This window comes from Tamandua tetradactyla, chromosome 2, assembly GCF_023851605.1.
Source record: "Tamandua tetradactyla isolate mTamTet1 chromosome 2, mTamTet1.pri, whole genome shotgun sequence".
Taxonomy (NCBI): domain Eukaryota; kingdom Metazoa; phylum Chordata; class Mammalia; order Pilosa; family Myrmecophagidae; genus Tamandua; species Tamandua tetradactyla.
Genome location: NC_135328.1, coordinates 218,811,138 through 218,834,479, shown reverse-complemented (window position 1 = coordinate 218,834,479; position 23,342 = coordinate 218,811,138). Strand labels below are relative to the sequence as shown.

At 39.9% G+C, this 23,342-nt stretch overlaps 1 protein-coding gene across 3 annotated transcripts in view; it reads right to left on the bottom strand.

The window, feature by feature from the left end:
- DNAJC11 (DnaJ heat shock protein family (Hsp40) member C11) overlaps window positions 1–23,342 on the bottom strand; it is a 72,980-nt gene that overhangs the window by 24,907 nt on the left and 24,731 nt on the right. The window contains exons 1-4 of one of the 3 annotated variants that reach the window (XM_077151463.1): window positions 22,346–22,469; window positions 19,506–19,635; window positions 17,555–17,628; window positions 10,801–10,902 (exon numbers count right to left, since the gene is read on the bottom strand). In XM_077151463.1, coding sequence (XP_077007578.1) covers window positions 10,801–10,902; window positions 17,555–17,628; window positions 19,506–19,593 — 264 coding nt within the window. In that variant the 5' untranslated portion in view covers window positions 19,594–19,635; window positions 22,346–22,469. Of the gene's footprint in view, window positions 1–10,800; window positions 10,903–17,554; window positions 17,629–19,505; window positions 19,636–20,140; window positions 20,259–22,345; window positions 22,470–23,342 lie in introns of those variants that run through there. The other 2 variants (XM_077151462.1, XM_077151461.1) reach the window with 2 other exon arrangements.

Here is a 23,342-nt window from a genome sequence, read left to right as displayed (position 1 = left end):
CACTGGCTTTGTGAATGGCCTGAACCACCAAATTTATTTTTTATGTTAACGACATGCTCTCTGAGACCTCTTGGAAAAAGCATGTCCTCATCACATTGCGTTCAAGACAAGACACAGATAAAGCAGTTTCCATTAACCCACAGCAGCCTGACTTATTCAATTTTTCCTAGATTGAGCCCAAATCATCTTCCCATAACCTTCACGCACTGATACTGTTCTTCTGAACCATTACAAAGCAAATCTAATTCCCGTTTCACATTCGGAAATTGAAGAGGTGCCTTTTCCACTCGGACCTCTACTGGTTTTCTCCATTGCTGTTCTGCCATACTATTCTCTCTACAATTCCTCAAACACACCAGACCAACTTCTCCCCACTTCTGGCCTTCGCATTATCTGGAACTATCTTCCTGGATAGCCATAAGGGTCACTCTTTAACCTTCTTCCTCCTCATCTTCATTTCAGTGTGTTTTTCTCAATGAAGTCCAACCATCTTACTTAAAACTGCAATCCTTCCCCCTTATCTTGATCTATCCCCCCCACATTCATCACCTTCCAATATGTAATCTATGTATTACGTTTATTACATTTTATCTGTTCCCCCCCTACTTGAACATAAGCTTCACGAGAAGGCTGGGTTTTGTCTGTGCTTCTCCTCTGCTGTATGCCCACACCTAGAACAGTACTGGGCGCATTATAGGCAGCCAATTTACAAATGACTCACGAATGAAGGGATTATCTTTATACTACTGTTCAGTTTGCTAAAGCTGCTGGAATGCAATATGCCAGAAATGGGTTGGCTTTTACAATGGGGATTTATTAATTTACAAATTCACAGTTATAAGGCCATGAAAATGTCCAAATTAAGGTATCAAGTGGTAGTTATCTTCTCTGAAGGAAGGCTGCTGGCAATCAGGGCTCCTCTGTCACATGGGAAGGCAAACAGCAGGTATCTTGCTGGTCCTTTTTTTGGTCTCTGAGCTCTCTCCAAACCTCTCTGGCTGTTTCTCTTTTTAAGCTTTCTCTTTTAATTTGCATAAAGGACTCCAGTAAAGGGCTAAGACCCACTCTGAATGGGCTGGGGCACATCTCAATTGAAATAACCTAATCCAAAGGTTCCATCCACAATAGGTCTGCCCCCACAGGAATGGATTAAAAGTACATGGTCTCTTCTGGGATACACAGCAGCTTCAAGCCAGACACCTACCTATTCCCCAACTCACAAGATAGGCTAAACTGTTCCTAATATTTAGCCAAAAAGTCTAATGAAGACCACCATTTTCCCCCATCTTCTCCTTCCCTTAGCTAGCACTTTTATTTTCATTTTGCTAGTTTAACCCTTTCATTTCAGTTCACTGGATCCTCCAGAACTCTGATTTCATTCTTCTGCCTTGGGTCCCCTGTGAATGTGATAAATATCCTCAATGACATTGCTCATAGAAATTATGAGCATGACCAGTTAGAGCCCTTCTCCCACAATGAAAAGCTTCTCACAGGTTGGAAATGATGCATTAATCAAACTCTCTTTGAGCAAAATCAGCTATTCATTCAGCCAGGAATGTATCTTTCTGAATTGTTTTCATGCTATCATTTTTTAAAATGTTTATTGTGGTAACATATACAAGTCAAATTTCCCATTTTAAGCACTTACAAATAAACAATTCAGAAGCATGAATTACATCCAAAATGTTGTGCTACCATCACCACCATCCATTACCAAAACTTTTCTATCATCCCTCTTGTAGTCTGTTAGCTGCTGGAATGTAACACACCAGAGATGAACTGGCTTTTAATAAAAGGGGATTTTTTCTTTAGTTCTTCAGAGGAAAGGCAGCTAACTTTCAACTGAGGTTCTTTCTTACATGGGAAGGCACAGGGCGATCTCTGCTGGCCTTCTCTCCAGGTCTCTGGGTTCCAACAACTTTCCCCGGGGTGATTCCTTTCTGCATCTCCAAAGGCGTGGGCTGAGTTGTGAGTGCTGAGATGAGGTATGTTGAGCTGCTTGGGCTGTGCTATGCTGAGCGCTCTCATTTAAGCACGAGCCAATGAAATTATACATCATTCATTACAGCAGGCATGCCTCTTAGCCGACTGCAGATGCAACGAGCAACAGATGAGGTTGACATACCACTGGCTCATGCCACAGCAACAGATCTAGGCACGTTCACCTGGCCAAGCTGACACCTGAACCTAGCTACCAACAATCCCCAACAAAACCTCTGTACCCATTAAGCAACAACTCCCCATTCCCTTCTCCTACCTCCCCCACCTCTAGTAACCTATACTTTATTTTTCTCTATGAATTTGCATATTCTAGTTATTTCATCTTTGCCCTTTCTTTTGTGTCTGGCTTATTTCACTCAATATGATGTCTTTATCCATGCTGTAACATACTAGAACTTCATTCCTTTTTATGGCTGAATAATATTTCATTGAATGGATAAACCAAATTTTGTTTATCCATTTACCCATTGATGGACACTGGGGATGGTTTCTACCTTTTGACAATGCTGAACAATACTGCCATGAACACTGGTGAACAAATATCTGCTTGAATGTCTGCTTTCAATTCCTTTGAGTATATACCTAGTAGCAGTCTTGGGAATGTCGAGTCATATAATAATTCCACTCTTAATTCTCTGAGGAGCTGACAAACCGCGTCCACAGTAGTTGCACTGTTTTATATTTCTGCCAACAATGCACAAGGGCTCCTACTCCTCTGCATCCTTGCCAACACAGGTTATTTCCATTAAAAAAAATAATAATAACCATTTTAGTGGGTGTGAGATGGTATCTAATTATTGCTTTGATTTGCATTTTCCTAACTGTTAATGATGTTGAGCATCTTTTCTGGTGCGTACTGACCATCAGTATATCTTTGGAGAAATGTCTACTGAAGTCTTGTGCCTGTTATTTAATTGGCTTGCTTTTTTCTGTTGTTGAGTTGTAGGAGTTCTTTATATAGTCTGGATATTAAACTTATCAGATATATGGTTTCCAAATATTTTCTCCCGTTCTGTAGGTTTTCCTTAAAAGTCCTTAATTTTGATGATGTCCAATTTATCTCTTTTTTCTTTTGTTGTGTGTGCTTTCGTTGTAATGTCTAAGAATCCACTGGTTAATACAAAGTTATAAAGGTATTCCCTTAGGTTTTCTTCTAAAAGTTTAATGCTTTTAACTCTTGGATTTGGATTGATGAGTTAATTTGTGTATATGGTGGTAGGGGTCCACTTTCATTCTTTTGTATATGGGTATCCAGTTTTCCCAACACCATTTGTTAAAGAGACTATTTTTTCCCCATTGAGTGGCCTTGACACACTTGTCAGAAATCAATTGATCTATGTCAAACTCTGAAATATATTCTATAACTAATGGTTACACTGTGCTTTGAAATTTATTGCTTTTTTGCATATATACTATTTTTTCACAAAAAAGTTGACTGTATAATAAAAAATATTTATGTCTTCTAGCATCCTATATTCTGGAGCAGTTAGAAGGAAAAATCTGAGAGGATCATATCGTAGTCCATGACAAACTGGGATCTGTCCTCTAACTACCTGTTGAAGAGTGCTTTGAAAACTATTACTTTTTTATTTCTTTGCTTTGTATATATGCTATATTATATATAAAAAAAAGTTTAAAAAAATCATAGATCATACCATGTGATTGTGAAAACCTTGTGTCTGATGCTCCTTTTATCCAAGGTATGGACAGATGAGTAAAAAAATAAAGAAAAATAAATAAATTAATAATGGGGGGATAAAGGGTAAAAAAAAACCCTACTGGGTAGATTGAAATACCAGTGGTGAATGAGAGAGAAGGGTAAGGAGTATAGGATGTATGAGGTTTTTATTTTTATTTCTTTTTCAGGAGTGATGCACATGTTCTAAAAATGATCATGGTGATGAATACACAAGTATGTGATGATATTGTGAGCCACTGACTATACTGTGGATGGATTGTATGCGTGTGAAGATTTCTCAATAATTTTTTTTTTCACACGGGCAGGCACTGGGAATTGAACCCAGGTCTTTGGCATGGCAGGCGAGAACTCTGCCTGCTGAGCCACTGTGCCCCGCCCTAAAAATATTAAAAAAAAAAAAATCAATTAGTCATTGAGATGAGGGTTTATTTCAGAACTCTCAATTCTATTTCACTGGCCTATATGTCTGCCCTTACGGCAAAACCACACTTTTGATTATGCTAGCTTTGTAATAGCTTAGAAATCAGAAAGTATGAATCCTCCAACTTTATTCTTTTTCAAGATGTTTTTGGGTATTTGGGACCCCTTACCCTTCCACATAAATTTAATGATTGGCTTTTCCATTTCTGCAAAGGCTGTTTGAATTTTGATTGGGACTGCCTTGAATCTGTAAATCACTCTGGGTAGTAACGACATCTTAAAGACATTTAGTCTTTCAAATTCATGGACACAGAATGTCCTTCCATTTATTTAGGTCTTCATTAATTTCTTTCAGCAATGATTTGTAGTTTTCCACATATAAGTCTTTTACAACCTTGGTTAAATTATTCCTAGATATTTGATTCTTTGAGTCATTTTGTAAATAGAATTTCCTGATTTCCTTTCCAGATCATTCATTGCTGATGTATAGAAACACCACTGATTTTTCCATGTTGATCTTGTACCCTGCCAGTTTGCTGAATTCGTTGATGAGTTCTAGAGTGTTCTTGTAGTTTTCTGGGTTTTCTTTATACAAAATCATGCTGTTGGTGAATAGGGAAACTTCTACACCTTCCTTTCCAATCTGGATGCTTTTCATTTCTTTTCCCAATTGCTCTGGGCAGACCTTCCAGTACGATGTTGAATAGCAGCAGTGAAGGTAGGCATCTCTGTCTTGTTCATGATTGAGGGAAAGCTTTCAGTCTTTCACCATTTAATATGATGTTAGCTGTGGGGTTTTGGTTATAATTCCTTATGTGGCCATAAGGATAATATGGGCAATTTTTTTTATTTATTAATAAAAAAAAAGAAACAAAATAAAACAACATACATAATCAGTAATTCACAATATCATCACTTTGTTGCATATTCATCATTTCTTAGAACATTTGCATTAATTCAGAAAAAGAAATAAAAAGACAATAGAAAAAGAAATAAAACGAACACAGGAAAGAAAAAAAAAAAAGATTATACCTACCATACCCCTTACCCCTCGCTTTCATTGATCACTAGCATTTAAACTAAATTTATTTTAGCATTTGTTCCCCCTATTATTTATTTTTATTCCATATGTTCTACTCCTTTGTTGACAAGGTAGATAAAAGGAGCATCAGACACAAGGTTTTCACAATTACACAGTCACATTGTGACAGCTGTATCATTCAATCATCCTCAAGAAACATGGCTACTGGAACACGGCTCTACATTTTCAGGCAGTTTCCTCCAGCCTCTCCTTTACATCTTGAATAACAAGATGATATCTACTTGATGCATAAGAATAACCTCCAGGATAACCTCTCGACTCTGCCTGGAATCTCTCAGCCATCGATACTTTGTCTCATTTCCCTCTTCCCCCTTTTGGTCGAGGTTTTCTCAATCTCTTGATGCTAAGTCTCAGCTCATTCTAGGGTTTTTCTCAATCCCATGATGCTGAGTCTCCGTTCATTCCAAGATCTCTGTCCCACGTTGCCAGGAAGATCTACATCCCTGGGAGTCATGTCAATATGGGCAATTTTGCCAAATGCATTTTCAAAAGTAATTACTTACTAATTGAAAATCCTACCAAAAGAAGCAATAAGGTAAGAGACTATGTAATACGTGTCCATTTTATAACTGATGAAGCATAATGCTCTTGTGATAATCATTTCTACAGAATCATTTTATGAGATGAAAGTAACCTGTATTCTCAAATTTTATGGGGGATTCTGCTGGTTTGAATGTATTGTGTACCTTAGAAAAGCCATGTCCTTTAATCCTCATTCAATATTCTTGGGTGGGATCTTTTTTTATTGTTTCCATGGGGATATAACCCACCAATTGTGGGTGGTAACTTTTGAGTAGATGGTTTCCATGGAGATGTGTCTCCACTCATTCAAGGTGGGGTTGTTTACTAGAGCTCTTTAAGAGGGAACCATTTTGGAAAAACCTTTAGAGCCACCAGAACCAACAGAGCCCACAGGCCAGAGGCCTTTGGAGATGCAAAAAGAAAATACCCCTGGGGAAGCCACTGAAGAAGCCTAGAGAGAAAGCTAGCAGACATCCCCATGTGCCTTCCCAGCTAAGAAAGAAACCCCAAGTATCACTGGCCTTCTTGAATCAAGGTATCTTTCCCTGAGTGCTCTAATCTGGACGTTTTTATAGGCTTGCCTTAATTTGGACCTTTTCATGGCCTTAGAACTGTAAACTTGCAACTTAATAAATTCCCGTTTTTAAAAGCCATTCTGTTTCTGGTATATCACATTCTGGCAGCTTGCAAACTAGAATAGGGATCAAATACAAACTTACTGGGGCTGCTAAGACCACTTTCTTCTCAGTCACTACTCACTCTCCACTGCCCACATCTATAAACAAAGAGTCTTTAAATTCTATAAATTCTAAAATCTTGTGATAGGTGATTCTGCTGACATGATGGGGGTGGGCTAGTCCTTCAAGTAACACTCACTTAGAGACAAACTGCTTTCTATCTTTTGAATCCCTCTCGCCTGCTAAGTTCACCTCTTCCCTTCCCCAGTCTCAGTTTTATAAACAGCAATTTTCTAGACTTGATTAACCAGGTTTTCCTCCCTTTCCTTATATGAAAACTTCCCATTTCTCCAATTTCAACAGCCGCTTATTCCTACATATGATAACTTGCTCCTTCCTGCCATTCAGCACAACAAACATATAGGTTCATGGAGGTTTTCTCTTGTACTTTTATCCTATCAGTCAAGTCAAGTCAGTTTCTGACACTGAAATCATTTAAAAAAAACCATTTCCAAAGAAACAGGTTCATTCTGATGGCTATAACCATTAGCCATGGCACCAAAAATATATATATTTTTACAAACTTTAAAAATATTTTTGTAGTTAGGTGCCTTGATACATTATTAAAATACATATTTCTGATTTAGTTGGATTGCGCCTTTAAGCTATTCCACAATTAACGCTGATAACGCAGCGTTTCTAAAACTAGAGAGGAGGTTTTGCCAAAGAGTTTATATCAATCTCTGTTATAACAAAAGAGGAACGGAATGGTCCAGGAAATAAGGTAACAATCTCCATGAAACTATTAAGCAGTAGGGTCAAAAAAATAAAGCAATAAATACCCTCAGAGACAGGCAACCAACATCCCGTCCTCCTGCCAAGTATCCTAAACTTAATTCCCTGCTCCACACGGGATCTAAACAAGTTCATTATGAAGGCAGCAATAAAGTTGGACAATGCTGCCTGGGGTCTAGCTGTCTTCTAAGGACTCTCAGAGCAACTGCCGTCCACAGAGACATAAGATTTATGAATATTAACAAAAGAAAGGAACTAAAATAATCAATATGAAGTGAATACAGCACAGAACAATCCTACCATATAATCTTAGTCTCTAAAAGGCAAGAAATGTAGATGGGTTATATAAATCAAATATAGGTCTTAAAGATGGAAGGAGGGGCCACGGTTGTCTAATCAGATTCCAGTCACACACAGTCCCCACAGACAAACCACATGGCCTATCTAGCCTTAATTTCCCCTTACCAACGCTGGCTCAATGTGGAGGGCCTTGGCCACACTAGGACCAGAGCACCCTGAGCCTGGCATTTTCCAGCATGAAAAACAGAGAGATTTTACATGGCAAAGCAAAGGTAGAACACAGAGGCAATCAGAACTAAGAGCTTTGGAGTCTAAGGATTCAACCCCAAGCTGGTGGCTCTCACAGCAAACCTTCCACTCAACACAGGGAGAAACTGGGCTAAGACTGGGGAAATGACTTGATCAAGAGCACAGAACTAGAAAGTAGAAGATCTGGAGTCCAGGGCTCTTGACTCTTAAGTCCAAGGCTCTCCCAAACTACCTCCTATTTGTGTAAGTGTTTGTGTGTGAGGGTGAATGTGTGTGTATGAGTATGTCTATATGGACTTGTGGTGTATGGGAGTATAATCAACTGGAGACCTTGTGAAGTTGGGTGTTCCACTTATTACTTCTGGCTGTCATAGTGCCCATTTCACTGGAGTCACTCAAATCAAGGATTTTCACACAAATCAAGAATTATACGTGGCTGACCACAACAAAACCAGCTCTGGATGTTTTGGTCATGGGAGAAGGATGATGCAGTTGCTAGAGGAGCATTTTCAAATCCCAGGTGACAAAGCTACCCAAACCTAGCTATCACAGGGCAAAGGGTGGGCCTGACTGTGTCAAGTGATTTCCATTTTGTTGCCAAATAAAATACCAAAACAATATTTAGTTCTTAACCTCATCTTGGCACTAATATCACTTTGCATTTATATAGCAGAGTCAACTTTCTCTAATAAGTTAACATCTATTTCATATTTCTTCACTCTTTTTAACAGCATGTCATGGTAGTGAGAACAGATGTCTTCATTTTATAAATAAGAAAACCAAGCCAGAGGTTAAACCGTTTGTACTGCATCATTAGTGTTAGAGTCATCATTTCTAACCTTGGATTCTCCCCACTAGACCCTTTTACCTGTTCTACTGGACATGTCCTACTGGAAAATCCCTACCTACTGAACTGTTATTGATGAAAATGCTTCAAAGTGGCAAATCACAAATGATATACAGTCTGCTAACCCCAAGAAGCTGTGGGCCTTTGTGGGGGTCCAGGTAATAGGCCAGCACTGGTTCTTATGTCAAACAAAATGTCCTGCTCCCTATGCTCCTCTTAAAAGAGGGAATCACACGCACAAAAAAAAGTTATCAAATTAAAAAAAAAAGAGGGAATCACCCCTTTCTTCTTAGTTTGAGAATATTCTAAGCCCTCCCACTCACCTAGAAAAGCAAAACAAAACTCAGAAATGAAATAAAAGGCCCAGCTCAACATGTCTCCCCAAAAGGCTGCATATCCAACATCTGATTATCCCTCAATACTTCCGGCTAGAAAATGTTTTATTTATTTGAAACCAGTTTATGAAAGTAGCAAAGTACTGGAAATTTTAAAATAACTTCCATGCCTGTATGAAATCATCACAGCTGTGCTCCCTCATTCCACAGAAACATGGCCTGGAGACACATTTCCAAAGAATTCCAATAAGCAATTGCTGCACACACCCAGATGGCCAATTTTATAACAGGACACACAGGCTCATGTCTACAGTGAAGTTCTCTTTCCTTTCCATTGCTCTGAATGCAGCAAAACTTCAGCCAGGAAACAAAAATCCCAAGGCAATAGTGTGCTCCTGCCAGGCTTTTCTCTCATCTCCCCTATCCCTTCACCTCCATCTACCAACACAGTCCTTTAAACCAGACCTCCTCCCAATGTCCTGTCCCTAAGCTTCAGGCTGGGAGAGAGAGCAGGAAACCCATGAGCTCAGTTTAGGGTGCTTTCCAGATCTTCACTTCTCTGGATTATCTCAAACTCCCTGATTCAGTTTGTCCATGTTTCAATTCTCTATCCCCATTGGACCAAAAAGTAATGGCACTACCGAAGTCATCTATTCAAGGGGAGGGTGGGTGGAAAGGAAAGGTGTTGCCATGGACAAATAAATTTTGAAATGTAAGATTCAAATAGATGGGAGAACTCTGAATATATAGTCCTTTAAATGACACAGGAGTTGGTACAAATTCATTTTCTAGAATCTATTTGATCAGAAGGTCAGTTTCATATGCTTCCCAATTGTTAGTTAGAACTTGTTCTTCTTCTTTGAAATAATTATAGGAAAAAAATGATGCTTCTTATAACGTCGTGTGGCTTTACCTCTCCCCTCAAAATGCTACTGAGGTGACACCAGTTATAGAAGCCTTTGAGTAGAGGTTCTAGAAAAGCTAGAAGAGGTCACCAGCTCCTCATCAAGAAAGACATAGGCTGCCAGCCAGGTCATCCTGACCACACAATAGGCTTGGTTCCCATAAGGCAAACAGTAACACTAGGCCATGTTTGGTAGTAGGTTGACCATTCAGTACAACCGGCACCTCAAATGGGCCAAGATATCCTATTTGCCACAGGGCTAGGATACAGACTTAGAACAATCTTCCTAGTAAAGTAAAGGAAAAAGGTATCATGTACAAGACAGAAAAGTAACACAGCCTCACAGGGTCAGACATAACTCCCTCGAGGCTGCTGGTGAGTTTAAAAGGGTTATCTGTGGCCACTAAAGCAGCTAGTGACCAGTGTGCATGGCATTGCTGTCCTGGGGTGATGAAAGTAGAAGCTCCTCTTCAATGTAACTGGGAAATGCCCTAAGACTTCCCAAACGTTGTATTCTCTGCAGTCTAACAGATACGAGAGGAACCACCTTGGTGCTTTGTCAGGTGGTATCCTTTCCTGACACTACCCTTTAACTGATCTTTACCAGCCAAAGGTCTGGGCAGCATGGCTTAAGGAACAGGTCTTAGAAAACTAGTCAGAGCTTCTATTTGGGAAGGCAACTTGGCTTCTGGAAAGACCATGGGGTTGGGCTTTGTCTTCCCTCCATCTGGTTCAAAACATTTCTCTCTGGATCAGCAATAGCTCTGCTGATAGCTACCAGGGAGCTATTTTCCAGAAAGGATGCCACTCAGAGACAAAACAAGCACCACTCTGTTCCACCCATTTCTCTGTGATTACTTTCAAATGCTACCAGCACCCAGTTATTGTGGACCTGCTCTCTGGTCCAGAAGTCTTCCAACCCTCTTCCCTATGCCAGTCCCTGGTTTACCTTGGGATTGGTTCGTTGCTGCAGCCTCCTTTCTTCTCTTTCCCTCTGTAGCCGCTCAAACTCTTCCCTAATTTCAGCTGGTGTTCTCCTCCTTTCCACAACCTGTGGGCAGAGCCAAAAAAATAAGATAGGTAAGGGGCCATGAAATGAGAAAAACATGCAAATGCCTGGACTCCTTCATTTCTGGGTGTGCATGCTGTCTGGGGTCCCGCCACCCTCTCCACCATGACCCTAAGGGACGTCAATCACCGGAGGAGGTAGCCCAGCCACAGTCTAAAACACAGACCTGCTTCGAGAGTGGGCCAGTTTTCAAGAAAGTGAGAGTTCTCTACCACACACGCCCAACTCTGCTGCTGATTATTTTCCATGGTGTGATTTCCCTCCACTCTCCACAGAGACTTACAAATTATCTTCTTTTCTTCATTTTAGTAACTCATCTCTGAGGCTGCAGGAATCTCACAAAGAGAATCTGTCCTTATATCTCATAGTTTAAGTTTCCTAATGAGTCCCAGACAACAAATACTAAATATCAAAGTAAAGGCAGAAGCATCTGAGTACATGGGAATGATGATACTGGGTTATTTCCCTAGTAAACCTGTGGTGACCACTAGGACCTTTTTGAGCTTCTTGGACCAAGGGATCTCCAGCTATCAGGTCAGAGCGTTTTAGAATCATGGGATTTTTCCACCTACAATATGATATGAACCTTAGAATGTATGGTGCCAGTTTTACTTAAGTATAACAATATTCAGGAACTCAGTGGCAGATCATGTTAACATTTAGGGATGTACAATGATGCCAAGTTCTCGAGATTTTGGCCCTTCTTAGCTCATCACGAAAGGAAGACAACCCAGATAAGAATTCTAAGAGTGGAAAGAAACAAGAAAGGGAAAGGGCACTATAGACCTTGATAGCACATCTGTGCATAAGAAGCAGGGCTACATAATTTCTAAGGGTCCTGTTTATGGCTACAAAATACTATTCACCTAAGAGAAACATAGGGAGTGGGGGTAGGACAGAAAAAGGAGTTACCTTTCTTCTATTAGGACCAAAACCATCACATGGATTTGTTTCCCTATACTACTAAAAGAAATACAGGGAAGTCTTGAGATACTCAAAAAACATGATAGGTGATGTGAAATAAAACTATCTTGGAAAACCCAAGTTTTAAAAATTATTAAAATACTTCAAAACATGCTTATAGCAAAAAATCAAAATAGTCCAGAAGGATAAGAAGTAAAAAGTAAAAATTTCTCCTTCAACTTAATTTTCCCTCCTCTCAAAGGTCAACACTTAAAAGTTTTTATGTATTTTTCTAAAAATGTCTATGCATGCAAATATGTTTACATTTATGTACGTGTATCTATTTTGAACATAAACAGGATCATATTACAGGCTTTGTGCAACTTGATTTTATGATTCAACAATAGAAAAAAATAAATATGAAAATTGCCTGTCCAAAAAAATTCAATAAATTTGTTTACCACTGCTTTCAGTAAGTAAACAGAAAAAAACAATAATGAAAACATTTTCTCCTCTAATAACCTATTATAAATCAACAATTACTAAAAAAGGTGAGGTGGTTATTTTTAAGGAAGTTTTAAAATAAAAAGACTGTTGAAATCATCAAGAACATGTGGAAAGTCCTAGATGGCATGACAGTGACAGCTCTGACCGCATAGACATGCTAGGTTACACTGAAATGACAGAGCAGGCTCACCCTGCTGGTTCACCTCTTGAGACTTTCACTTTCTCAAAGTTACTCTATCTTGGACTGGACAAAAGCCAGATAAGGTTTTTCAAAGTTCCCATTATACCCTCTCAGCCTTAACCGAAAGAAAATAAAGGTTTTGGGGAAATGTAGGTCATTAACCTTGAAGATAAGGAAAAAATGATTTTAAATACTTTTTATATTGTTGACTTTTAAACCCCAGATTAGTGAACCTGAGACTGTGCAACCACAAATTATCTGGGCCCTTGCCAATGATGGCCTAAGTGACTCACTCCTAAGGACAAGGAGGCCTGGGTGTGAGGCTTTGGCACCTGGATGGGAAGTGCTGTTTAATCAGGCTGTTCAACCCTGAATGAAAAGATTTCATAATTGAATACTCTAATTCAACAGGATGCTATTTTTAAAAATGTAGATTAAACAAGCTTGATTAGCTGTTACTTTAACCAAGACATAAACAGACCCTATGAATATGCCTGTCTTTTCATAAATAGATTCATCAGGCTCCAAGAATTAAGGTCTGAGACTCGAGCCTTGCAGTAAATCCAAACGACTGGAAAGCATCAGACTCCACAGAGGCCAGAGAAGGACAAGATTTGTTTTCAAGAATTCTAGCTGTTACATCTTTACAGACTGAATTCATACCTATAAACTACCTATACTCTGTGATAAGCTAAAGAGACAAATATTCCAAAAGTGTCAGGTCATTCCATTTCTTGTCTTACACACGTTTCTCAAATATCTGCCACCTAATCAGAGCTAACTACAAAGTCAAAGTGGCTGGCCCTTCTGCAATGGAGAAGACAGTTAGCTGGGCAGGACATCAGAACCCTTTACTTCCATGGGCCTCTTATCTCCTATTATTTATAGCCTCCTACACAGAGTGCATGAAATGGGGAATGGAACCAAACCAAGCCACCTGGGACTCAACAACCCCTAGACAGAAGTATCCAAGAACAAAGCATTCTAAACTGTATTACAACTGGTAGACAGCAGACATTTAAAGGTTTTGACATATAGTATGTTTCAATATCTATGCACCCGTACTGTTCATTTTCAATGCAGCACCCCCCAAACATTGCTGACCAACTTTAAGAACAAGAATGGCTGTTCTACCAAGTTGGGAATGGTTACATCTCATTTCTTCAGAATCCTGCCAGAGAACAATAAAGTCTCTTGGAGGTTAAAAAAGAAAAGAAAAAAGGCTGAAAACTTATCTATTTACTGAAAATACTGTCAATATTTTAAGCAATCTAAAAATCCTCAAACTTCATCTGCAGCCTCACCAATAAAATGAGGGCCATGCTACTGCTGGGACAGAGGGGGGTGATTACTATACCATGTCTCTGGAGTGCTCTGAGGCATCTCCTGTTTTAACAATATCCCTCACCCTCCATCAACTATACATATGTTTAGCCACACAAATCTGCAGTAAACGGACACCCTTCAGCAACTGGAAAAGTTTAATAGTCTAAAAATATTAGGAGCAGTATAAAGGGAACAGAGCTTCTTCCCTAGAGTGAAAGCTATTCCTGACATGTGAGAAGCCCATCACATTAAACAATCCATCCAGCTGCAGGAATTCCTCGAAGGAATATGTGTTAGTACCATAAAATGAGCTAGAGCTCAGTGAGTCTTTTCCTTTACAGTATAAATAACAGGTTCAATTTTCCCATTGTATGATAAGCACTGATACATCTCTAAGTAAATATCTGGGGAGGCATCATCACGTAATCATCACTGAAGGCATTTTTATCTTGCAGAGAAGGTTTAGCATCAATATGAAAAGAAAAGTCAATTCTGATGGATGAGAACTTAAAGTAGTTTACTAAAAAATGTGATTATAAAAACTTATTCACTCTTCTCTGTTCTTGACTATGTCATCAACCGTGTTCACCATGACTTTAGCTTCCTGTTTCTGCCTTTCCTCTTCCCTTCTCACAAACACTTTCGGAGACTCTCTAAGTAACTCTTCTAGTGGCTTATCCAACCACCCATTTATTTTCCGGATCTTTTTCTGAATGTCAGGCCGAGGTCCCTTTATATAACTAACCTTTAGCATTCCTTGGGCCACAGGACTATCAGGGTCCATTCCTGAGTATTTCCTCACCTGGTCCCTCAACCTTCGCAGGGCCATCTAATTGCTGACTAGATGTCTGAGACTCTGCCATTAGCAATCAGTCAAGAGCACCTGTTGTCTTAGAATCTCATACTCTTCTCTATTAAGTTGAAATCTTCCAACTGTTATTGTTCTGCAGTGATACTAAGGGAAGGAGTTGGTTAGAGAAGGGGAGAATAAGAAGTAAAAAGTAGGAAAATAAGAAAGCAAACAGGAAGGCAACATCGATAAGTTTTTCTCAAGATCTAGATGAATGGAACCACTGCCAGCTTGGACTAAAAGGGACAAAAAAGGAAGAGACTGAAGGAAAAATGACTTCAACAAAGGCAGAACCATGGAAGCTAAGGTCTTATATTATTATAAGAATAAAATAACTATGGGCCAAAAAGAGCAGCCCACCATTGCATGTGGACAGGGCCACAGGCTAAGGAGAACTGTGCCCCAGGACAGACCACAACTATAACTGGTTTTGGTGAGACTTTGTACTTAATATTGTTACTGAAATGATTTAAGGCTTTTTGCGCTATTGTGATGGAATTATGTATTTTGCATATGAAAATAACATGTCTTTTGGGGGTCCAGTGAGTGGGGTGGAGCGTGATGATTTGATGCTATATGTACTCCAGAAAATCATGTTCTTAAAATTAATCCACACCTGTAGGTATAGACTAAGTGTAAGTAGGATCCTTTAATGAGTAGGATATGAAATAAGATATGTGCATCAGGGTGGGTCTTAATTCTCTTACAGGAGTCCTTTATAAAGAGGATAAACTAGGCAGAAACACACAGAAGACAGAGGTAGACACAGAAGCTCAGAAAGAAAGCCATAAATGGAAGCTGAAACTGGGGAGCCATAGACAGAATCAAGGAACTCTGGGAGAGAAGGACCAGTAGACACTGCCATGACATTTGACAGAGGAGTACAGGATTGTCAGATCATCTGCTGATGCCTTTCTTGATTTGGACATTTTCATGACCTCTAAACTGTACTCTTGTAAATTAATAAATACTCATTGTTAAAAGTCATTAAAAAAAAGAAAGGCAAAAACAAACAAACAAAAAAAGAACAACCAAACTTATCCAAAGATATATTCACCACCTGTGACTGCCTACATACTTTTACAATCACTACTGACTGTGTGGTTTTATTTTGTTTTTAATGGAGAGATAATATGGTTTGGCAATAGAAAACCATGCAATGTTTGGCTGGGAAGATGTTGTCCTATTTGCTCCAATCAGAGTTGGGATAATGCTGCTGGGAATTTGAAACCTAGAAGCTGAAGTAGGATATGTAAAAGTGGCTAACAGCTTTTGGTGACCCAGCTGCCATCACAAAAAGCTATATTTAATGCACATCATAAAAAAAAAGCAAAACCAAACCCAAACAAAAAAAAAACAAGGTAGCCTGTTTATAGTGGTATTTAAAGTGTGAGGGGACATTTAGTAAATACAAAAGTTTCTATTTTCATTTTCAGATGTAAAAATGGCTAAGCTATATCATTTACTACTTAGCTACACTGAACTTATATGACATGAGGCTTTGCTAGGTCCATCATGCCAAAAGCCGCAAACCAAATGCTTAATGGACCCAGGTAGGACACGTAAATGAGGGAACGGCCAGGTGGAACCCAATAGGAAGTGGTGGGGATTGGGGCAAACGAACAGTACAGCCCAGTCTAAAGGGTAGAGACTCTTCAGTTAAGGCTGACTGCTGCCTCCCAGGGGAATTCAGACCCAGTGTTAGCAGATGTTCTGAATTTTCACGAAAAGATAGAAGACTGGATTTTCATGCAAAACTACCCAAGTTTCAATTCTTTGAAACCACAAGTGGGTGGGGCAAATATAAATTCGTTGAATATAGCCCACAAATCACCAATAATAAGCAGCTGTAGAAAGGGAAATAGAACCCCCCTTCATATCTCTTCCACCCCTTACCTGAAGGCGTTTAGGTTTCTGTACAAGTAGAAGAGACAGGTACAAGCTTGAGATTAAATGCCAAAAGAACTTCAAGGGAATCTTATGATGATGAAAGATTAGCCTAACAATAGTCAATTTAATGTTAATAGCCTACCACAATTTCATGGGCATCAGTACCAAGTTTATTAAATGAAATTAAGTGATAACACCTATATGTTCCTACAACTCATTTTCAAATTTGTTTTTCTACCCCTCATCTCTTCATTTCTCAGATAATAAAACCGAAAAGCAAAGCAGCCAAATTGCCCAAGGCTCTACATCAAGTTAGTGGCAGAGTAAAACAAAAGTCTGCTGAGTTTTAGTCCGCTGTTCTCACTCTAGCATGGCTGCCCATGATGACCTATTTCATAGATATTTATTGTTTATTTTGCTTTGCACATTACATTTGACAATGTTATAATATCATAGTATGTTAGAAAAGGGAGGGTTATGGTAAACAACTGAGTTCAGTTCTCAACTTTTTTCTGCTTCTATCTTGTTCACCTGCATAATATATTACTAAGAGAAATATTTCCTAAATGAAATTACATTCATAATCTAAGGTGGAGAGAGGCATAGACCCTGGAGTGTGGAAGGGAACATATGTGTAGACAGAACTATACCTGGCAGATATGGTCTTCCACCAACCCCTCACCGCTGGGTTAAAAATAATGAGAATAGCGCCTCCTCCCTCTTACTTTTCACTTGACAAGTTAGAAAGCGAGGACAAGTTAAATGACTGACTCGCCCAAGTTCACAGAGTTAAAAAAATGCAAAAACAAGTGTGGAACTCAATCTCTTAGACTGAAACATATGGCAACGAAGGGGATTCTAACATCTTTGAATACCATCCTCAAAGACATTATCACAGTTTGCTGGGTATTGGGGGGGGGGGGTGTTTGTGGTTGTTAGTGACTTTTCTGGAACACCAGACACACAGTTTCTCTTACCTCCCATCCTTCCATTTCCAGGCCTCTCTTCCCATATATATCATAGATGGCCCTGGTTTGGGGGTCACTAAGCACTGCAAATTAAAAATCAAACATTTTACAAGGTACAAAATTCACCTTTTGATCCTTTCTGAAAATACTGTCATTCGATGAGTCTGCCTTTCTTTGTTCTTTCCTGTCCAATCACAACCTTCCTGGAGACCCTCTTCATTCCATATACATCTTTTCTCCTAGTTGCTTTTCTGATCCAAACTAAGACATGTTTAAAGGAAGACCACAAATGAAAAGAGTCGAATTTCCCCAGTGTCCAAGTTATGCTTAACCTTGCGGTGCACCCCTGAGGAAGCTGCACTGACTCTTTTATATCACAAAAGTTGTTTATAAAAGACTATAGTATGTTTCCGCAAGAGTGTATAAAAGTAAATTGACTTGAAAGAGCTAATTCCAATTTCTAAAGAAATAATGCAAAACTAGGGATAGGCTCTGACACCAAAAAAATTTGATATATTTTTTACCATATAGTTTTACTAACTCCTAAGACAATGTAATTCTTTTTTTCTCCTCTCCTTTTTACTAGTAAACGATTTCAAAAATAAGACACAAAGCACTTGTCATAATGGTATCAGCTGCATCATCCAACAGCATCAGAAAAAAATTTCTCCATAAGGGTGAAAGCTCTTCAAAGGATATCTGAACCAAGTGTAAATGTTATTCCCTCACCTACTTTGTCGATTTCTATTTAAGATCTTTGCATCTTCTCCCCCTAGAGACTTCCCATATATTTTAGGCCTTATTAAAAAAATGATGTAAATGATTCTATCCATATTCAAATCTTATGGGAAAGAGAGAAATGCTAACTGCTGGAAAACATGGGAGCCAAACTTGTTCAGTTAATCTCTAGGGTTTAATAAGGAATTATTTATTCACTATTTTTCTTTCATCTCCCTTTAGGTTAAGCACTGGGGTGAGGTGTGCTGCCACAGCATTTTTAGGAACACCGGACGGTTTTCCTGTTAACTCTTTCCCAAATTTCCAAAACAATACAAACAAGCTATGTGGATAAATCAGATGAGAGTAAAGGTAATTTGGCCACTGAGCTGGGGGAGATGAAATAAAAGCCATAGGCTTTTGGTCGAGACCACCACATAGACAGTCTCTCTACGCACAGGGGCTCTGCTCAGGATGCTTCACCGGCCGCGTGGGACCATGTGCCTTGGCCTGACGTTCGCTGGCTGTTAGAACCTATTTTTTAGGTAAAACCATAAAATGACATATAGTGCATGCTTTTATGTCCACAATGAGAAGTCATTCTTGTAAAAAAAATATACTGTCTGAGTTTCAGTTTGTCTAATTAAGAGGCAAATCACCAAATGGCCCTGGAATGACTCATTTATTTTATTTGGTATAAATATTCTATGTGACTTCACAAGAAAATCACAATATTTTCCTTCTGATATATGTAACATTTAAGTATACAAAGCTGAATTCTTGATACTATTTCCTATTAACCTTCTTAACATTTTCCTTCTTTTGTGAGACTCTTTCTTTACTGACTGCTATACAGCCAATAAAATCACTTTCTGATGAAAAAATGTTCTTGCATTTGCTCACAAAAAGGAATAAAAACCTTTCTTGTAATGATCAGCCTTTTATCTCGAAGGATTCCCTTTAGAAGAAAATGAGCAAATGATTTAAACTTGAGCATTCCCCTGCAATTCAGAACCTGTTCTCTTACTTTGCCTCTACTCTCATTTTCTACTTACTGGACACATATTGATTTCTAAAGTAAAGACTAAGCTTTCAAAAGACCCTGACAGTAAAAGGTACAAAACTAACCACCTCTCTTATATACCTCTGAGGACTCTCTTTCTCTATGCCCCACAAATCAAGTCTCCTAAAAATCGAGTATCTGCTACACGGGTATTTCTACAAAGCCAACTCCTCCACTGACCTTCATAAGCCTGGTGAACAAGGTTAAACAGTCGTTCCGCTTGTGATTTGAGCTCCGGGTCTCTATGCTTGTCGGGATGGTAAAGCATACATAGTCTCCGGTAGGCAGCTTTTAACTCTTCAGAAGAGGCCTACAGAAAGAAAAATTCAATTAGTGGAAATCAATGCTATTTATACATTATCATTATCAGAATCAGCCTTGAAATGGGAACCTGTCAGCCACATTCTAACATGTTTGCTCTCTAAATAAAGGATATAATGAAGTTATACTTTATTACCTCAATAAGCCTTCTTTTTCTCCACAGTTAATAAAGTGATCAATTATGTACATCAATAGTGACTGTGTTTTGATGGGAACTGCTGCTATCAGATGGAACGAAAGTTTGGGTCTCTATATTGGTTCAATGTGCTCTGAGCTGGAACTAAAAACTCCATGGAAATCAGCTTACTCTTTTAACCTCAGTTATTTGAAGTCAATCATACCCAGGGACTCTCAATGTAAAATTTGTTCAGAAAGAAAAAAGCTACCTGCCGTCAGAGAGAAATGCCATCTATTTAATCAGTTTTTGACAAGGAAACAATGAACATTAATCCTTAAATATCAAAGCCAAATAAAATTGCAAAACCAATGCATACCCTCTAATTCAACCTCTAATTCTGAACAGTAGCACATAAAGCAGGCAAGAATGCTTTCCTAACATTTAAAAACAAACATCCCCTTTTCAACACACACAACTCTTTGGTTCACAGAAGCAGTGAATTTGACTGGGGGAATATATCATACTATCAGAACAGGCAATACAGGCAAACGGGCTCCGGGTGGGGTTTAACCACCCAGAAGGGAGGAATGAGGACCGAAGATAAAAACCCACACTCTACTTGGCCTGCCTCACAGCTGCCAAGAAATTCTCAGACACCACTTCCTTAGAGGCCCTAGGAAAACTGGACAGTATTTGGCTGATCCTTCGTGTGGGTCTGAGAAGTGCTGTTTCTGATTTTAGTAGTAGTCTCACACACCATGTTGGCCTACCAGAGGTGTCACCTGAATGATTTGTAAATAAGAAGCGTTTTTATTTTGAAAGGTAACACCACCACTCTGACAACAAAAGCACATTTCTGGGTCATTGAAAACATGCCAGAGGAGCCCGAAAAACTGGCCATCTGGGCAGAGAAATGGGACCAGTACTGAGTGAGGATGGGGAGGGCTGACTGTCCCCTTGGATCAGGGTCTGGAACAAGGATTCCCAAGGAAAAAGTTCACATAATCAAGGGACAAAGGCCACAACAGAAAACACCAAAGTATAGACTTTCCACAATTTTAAAATGTCTTCCAATTCCAGGACTAATAAACATCTTTTCATCAAGGAAAAAAGTAAAACTTTACTGTATAGTAATAATTATTGGTATGAAATTAAAATATTTTATATGGGACTAAGTTGTTCATATGTTACAAAACCAGGAGATGTAGGGAAGCTTATCAGATATTTTTAAACAAGGAATTCTGAAGAATGACAAAGAAGACAGTAAAGGTGACTAGGAAGACATGCAGAGGACATGAGCCAGGAGGAGAGGTGCTGGGGGACATCCCAACTGCACCACGCACTCAGGTCCAGCCCCTCACCACTGTGCCCGGGCCAGTTTCATGGTCTGAGGAATAGGTGGTTGCCCCAGTTTGAAAGATTTGTGTACCCTAGAAAAGCCTTGTCTTAATACTGATCCATCTTGTGGAGGCAGCCATTTCTTTAATCTTTTAATCCCTATCGAGCACCGCAGGCTGGACCTGATTAGATTATCTCCACAAAGATGTGACATACCCACTTGTGGGTATTAACCTTTGATTAGAGGGAAATGTGACTCTATCCATTCCAGGTGGGTCTTGATCAGCTTACTAGAATCCTTTAAAAGGGGAAACATTTTGGGGAGAGCCACAGAGCCCACATAGTCAGAGACCTTTGGAGATGAAGGAGGAAAATGCCCCCAAGGGAGCTTCATGAAACAAGAAGCCTGGAGAGAAAGCTAGCAGATGTCACCGTGTTTGCCATGTGCCTTGACACTTGAGAGAGAAACCCTGAACTTCATTGGCCTCCTTGAACCAAGGTGTCTTTCCCTGGATGCCTTAGATTGGACATTTCTACAGCCTTGCTTTAATTTGGACATGTTATCACAAGCTTAGAACTGTAAATTTGCAACTTAATAAATTTCCCCCTTTAAAAGCAATTCTGTTTCTGGTATATTTGCATTCTGGCAGCCAGCAAACTAGAACAGTGGTTATGGCAGACAACACGGAAGGGCTTTTCCAGCTCTAACTTCGCATAATTCTGTTATTCAGAAAGGAAATGGTTAGACCTGAAGCACTCTGCTTTTCTTTTAAAAAAGGTTAGAGGCTTTTAGTGTGGTCAGAGGCATATCTGCATGTAATTCTGTTTTAAAACAGGAGCTCCGGTAAAATACCAACAACTTCATTGTAAAAGGGGCAAGGATTCTGTCGATTGGGCATCTTTTTGTATCAAGAATTAGGTAGACTTCTGCCCCATTCTATCTCTAATCTCTTTCTTCTATCTTCTCTTTGGTGTAGTCTTTGGGAATTATATCATCTAACATATTTTAGTTGGGTACCTTCCTCCCTTCTCTCCATCTGGTTATCTATATTATCTACTCAGTGGTAACACAGGAACTTTCAATTTTGGGGGTTAAGAACACAGGCTTTGGGACTTCCGGAGAGGATGGCGGCTTAGTAAGACGCGCGGATCTTAGTTTTTTCTCCAGGACAGCTACTAGGGGAGTAGAAACGATACAGAACAGCGCCCAAAGCCACAACAGAGATAAAAAAAGACAGCGTACCCCATCCTGGAACGGCTGGCTGGCTGAGAGAAGCCGCTCGGGTGAGATTGCCGAGGCGCACGGGCTTCACCGGGCGGGACGGCAAGCGGCCGGAGTCACTCCCTTCCCCCTTCCCGGGCCGGCTGGGAGAATTGGAGAGGCGGTCCCCTGAAACCGTGGCGGCAGGCGCCCACACCACATGCGGCCCCCTGGGCCAATTGAGAGAATTGGATCGGAAATCCCCAGGCTGCGGAGAACGGTGACGGGTGGGGGAGGCCCCTTCCAAACCCGTGACTCCCCGGGAACGTGCACTCTCCCGGGCGGGCCGCTGCCGCTGGCGCCCTCCCGCCACGCTTGTCGCCCGGGCGACTAGGAAATTCGGACGGGCGCTTTCCTGGGCTGCGGCGGCCAGCAACCCTTCCCGCATTCGGACCCCGGGCCGGCTCGAACCCTTCCAAGTCGCTTCGGCTAGCGAACCTCCCGGACGGCGAGAGTTTTCCAAAGTTAAAGGTCCCACAGCACCTTTTACTGGTGGGACCCGCAGACAAACATGTGCCACGAGCGCCACCTACTGGGCAGGATAAGAAAAACAGAACCCAGAGATTTCACAGAAAAATCTTCCAAACTTTTGGATCCAATACCCAGGGAAATCTGTCTAAATGCGCAGACGCCAACAGAAGATAACGGATCACGCTCAAATAATTGAAAATATGGCCCAGTCAAAGGAACAAATCAATAGTTCAAATGAGATACAGGAGCTGAGACAACTAATGCTGAATATACGAACAGAAATGGAAAACCTCTTCAAAAACGAAATCGATAAATTGAGGGAGGACATGAAGAAGACATGGGCTGAACATAAAGAAGAAATAGAAAAACTGAAAAAACAAATCACAGAACTTATGGAAGTGAAGGATAAAGTAGAAAAGATAGAAAAAAACAATGGATTCCTACAATGATAGGAATCTGTCAAAGAGACAGAAGATAGAATTAGTGATTTGGAGGATGGAACATCTGA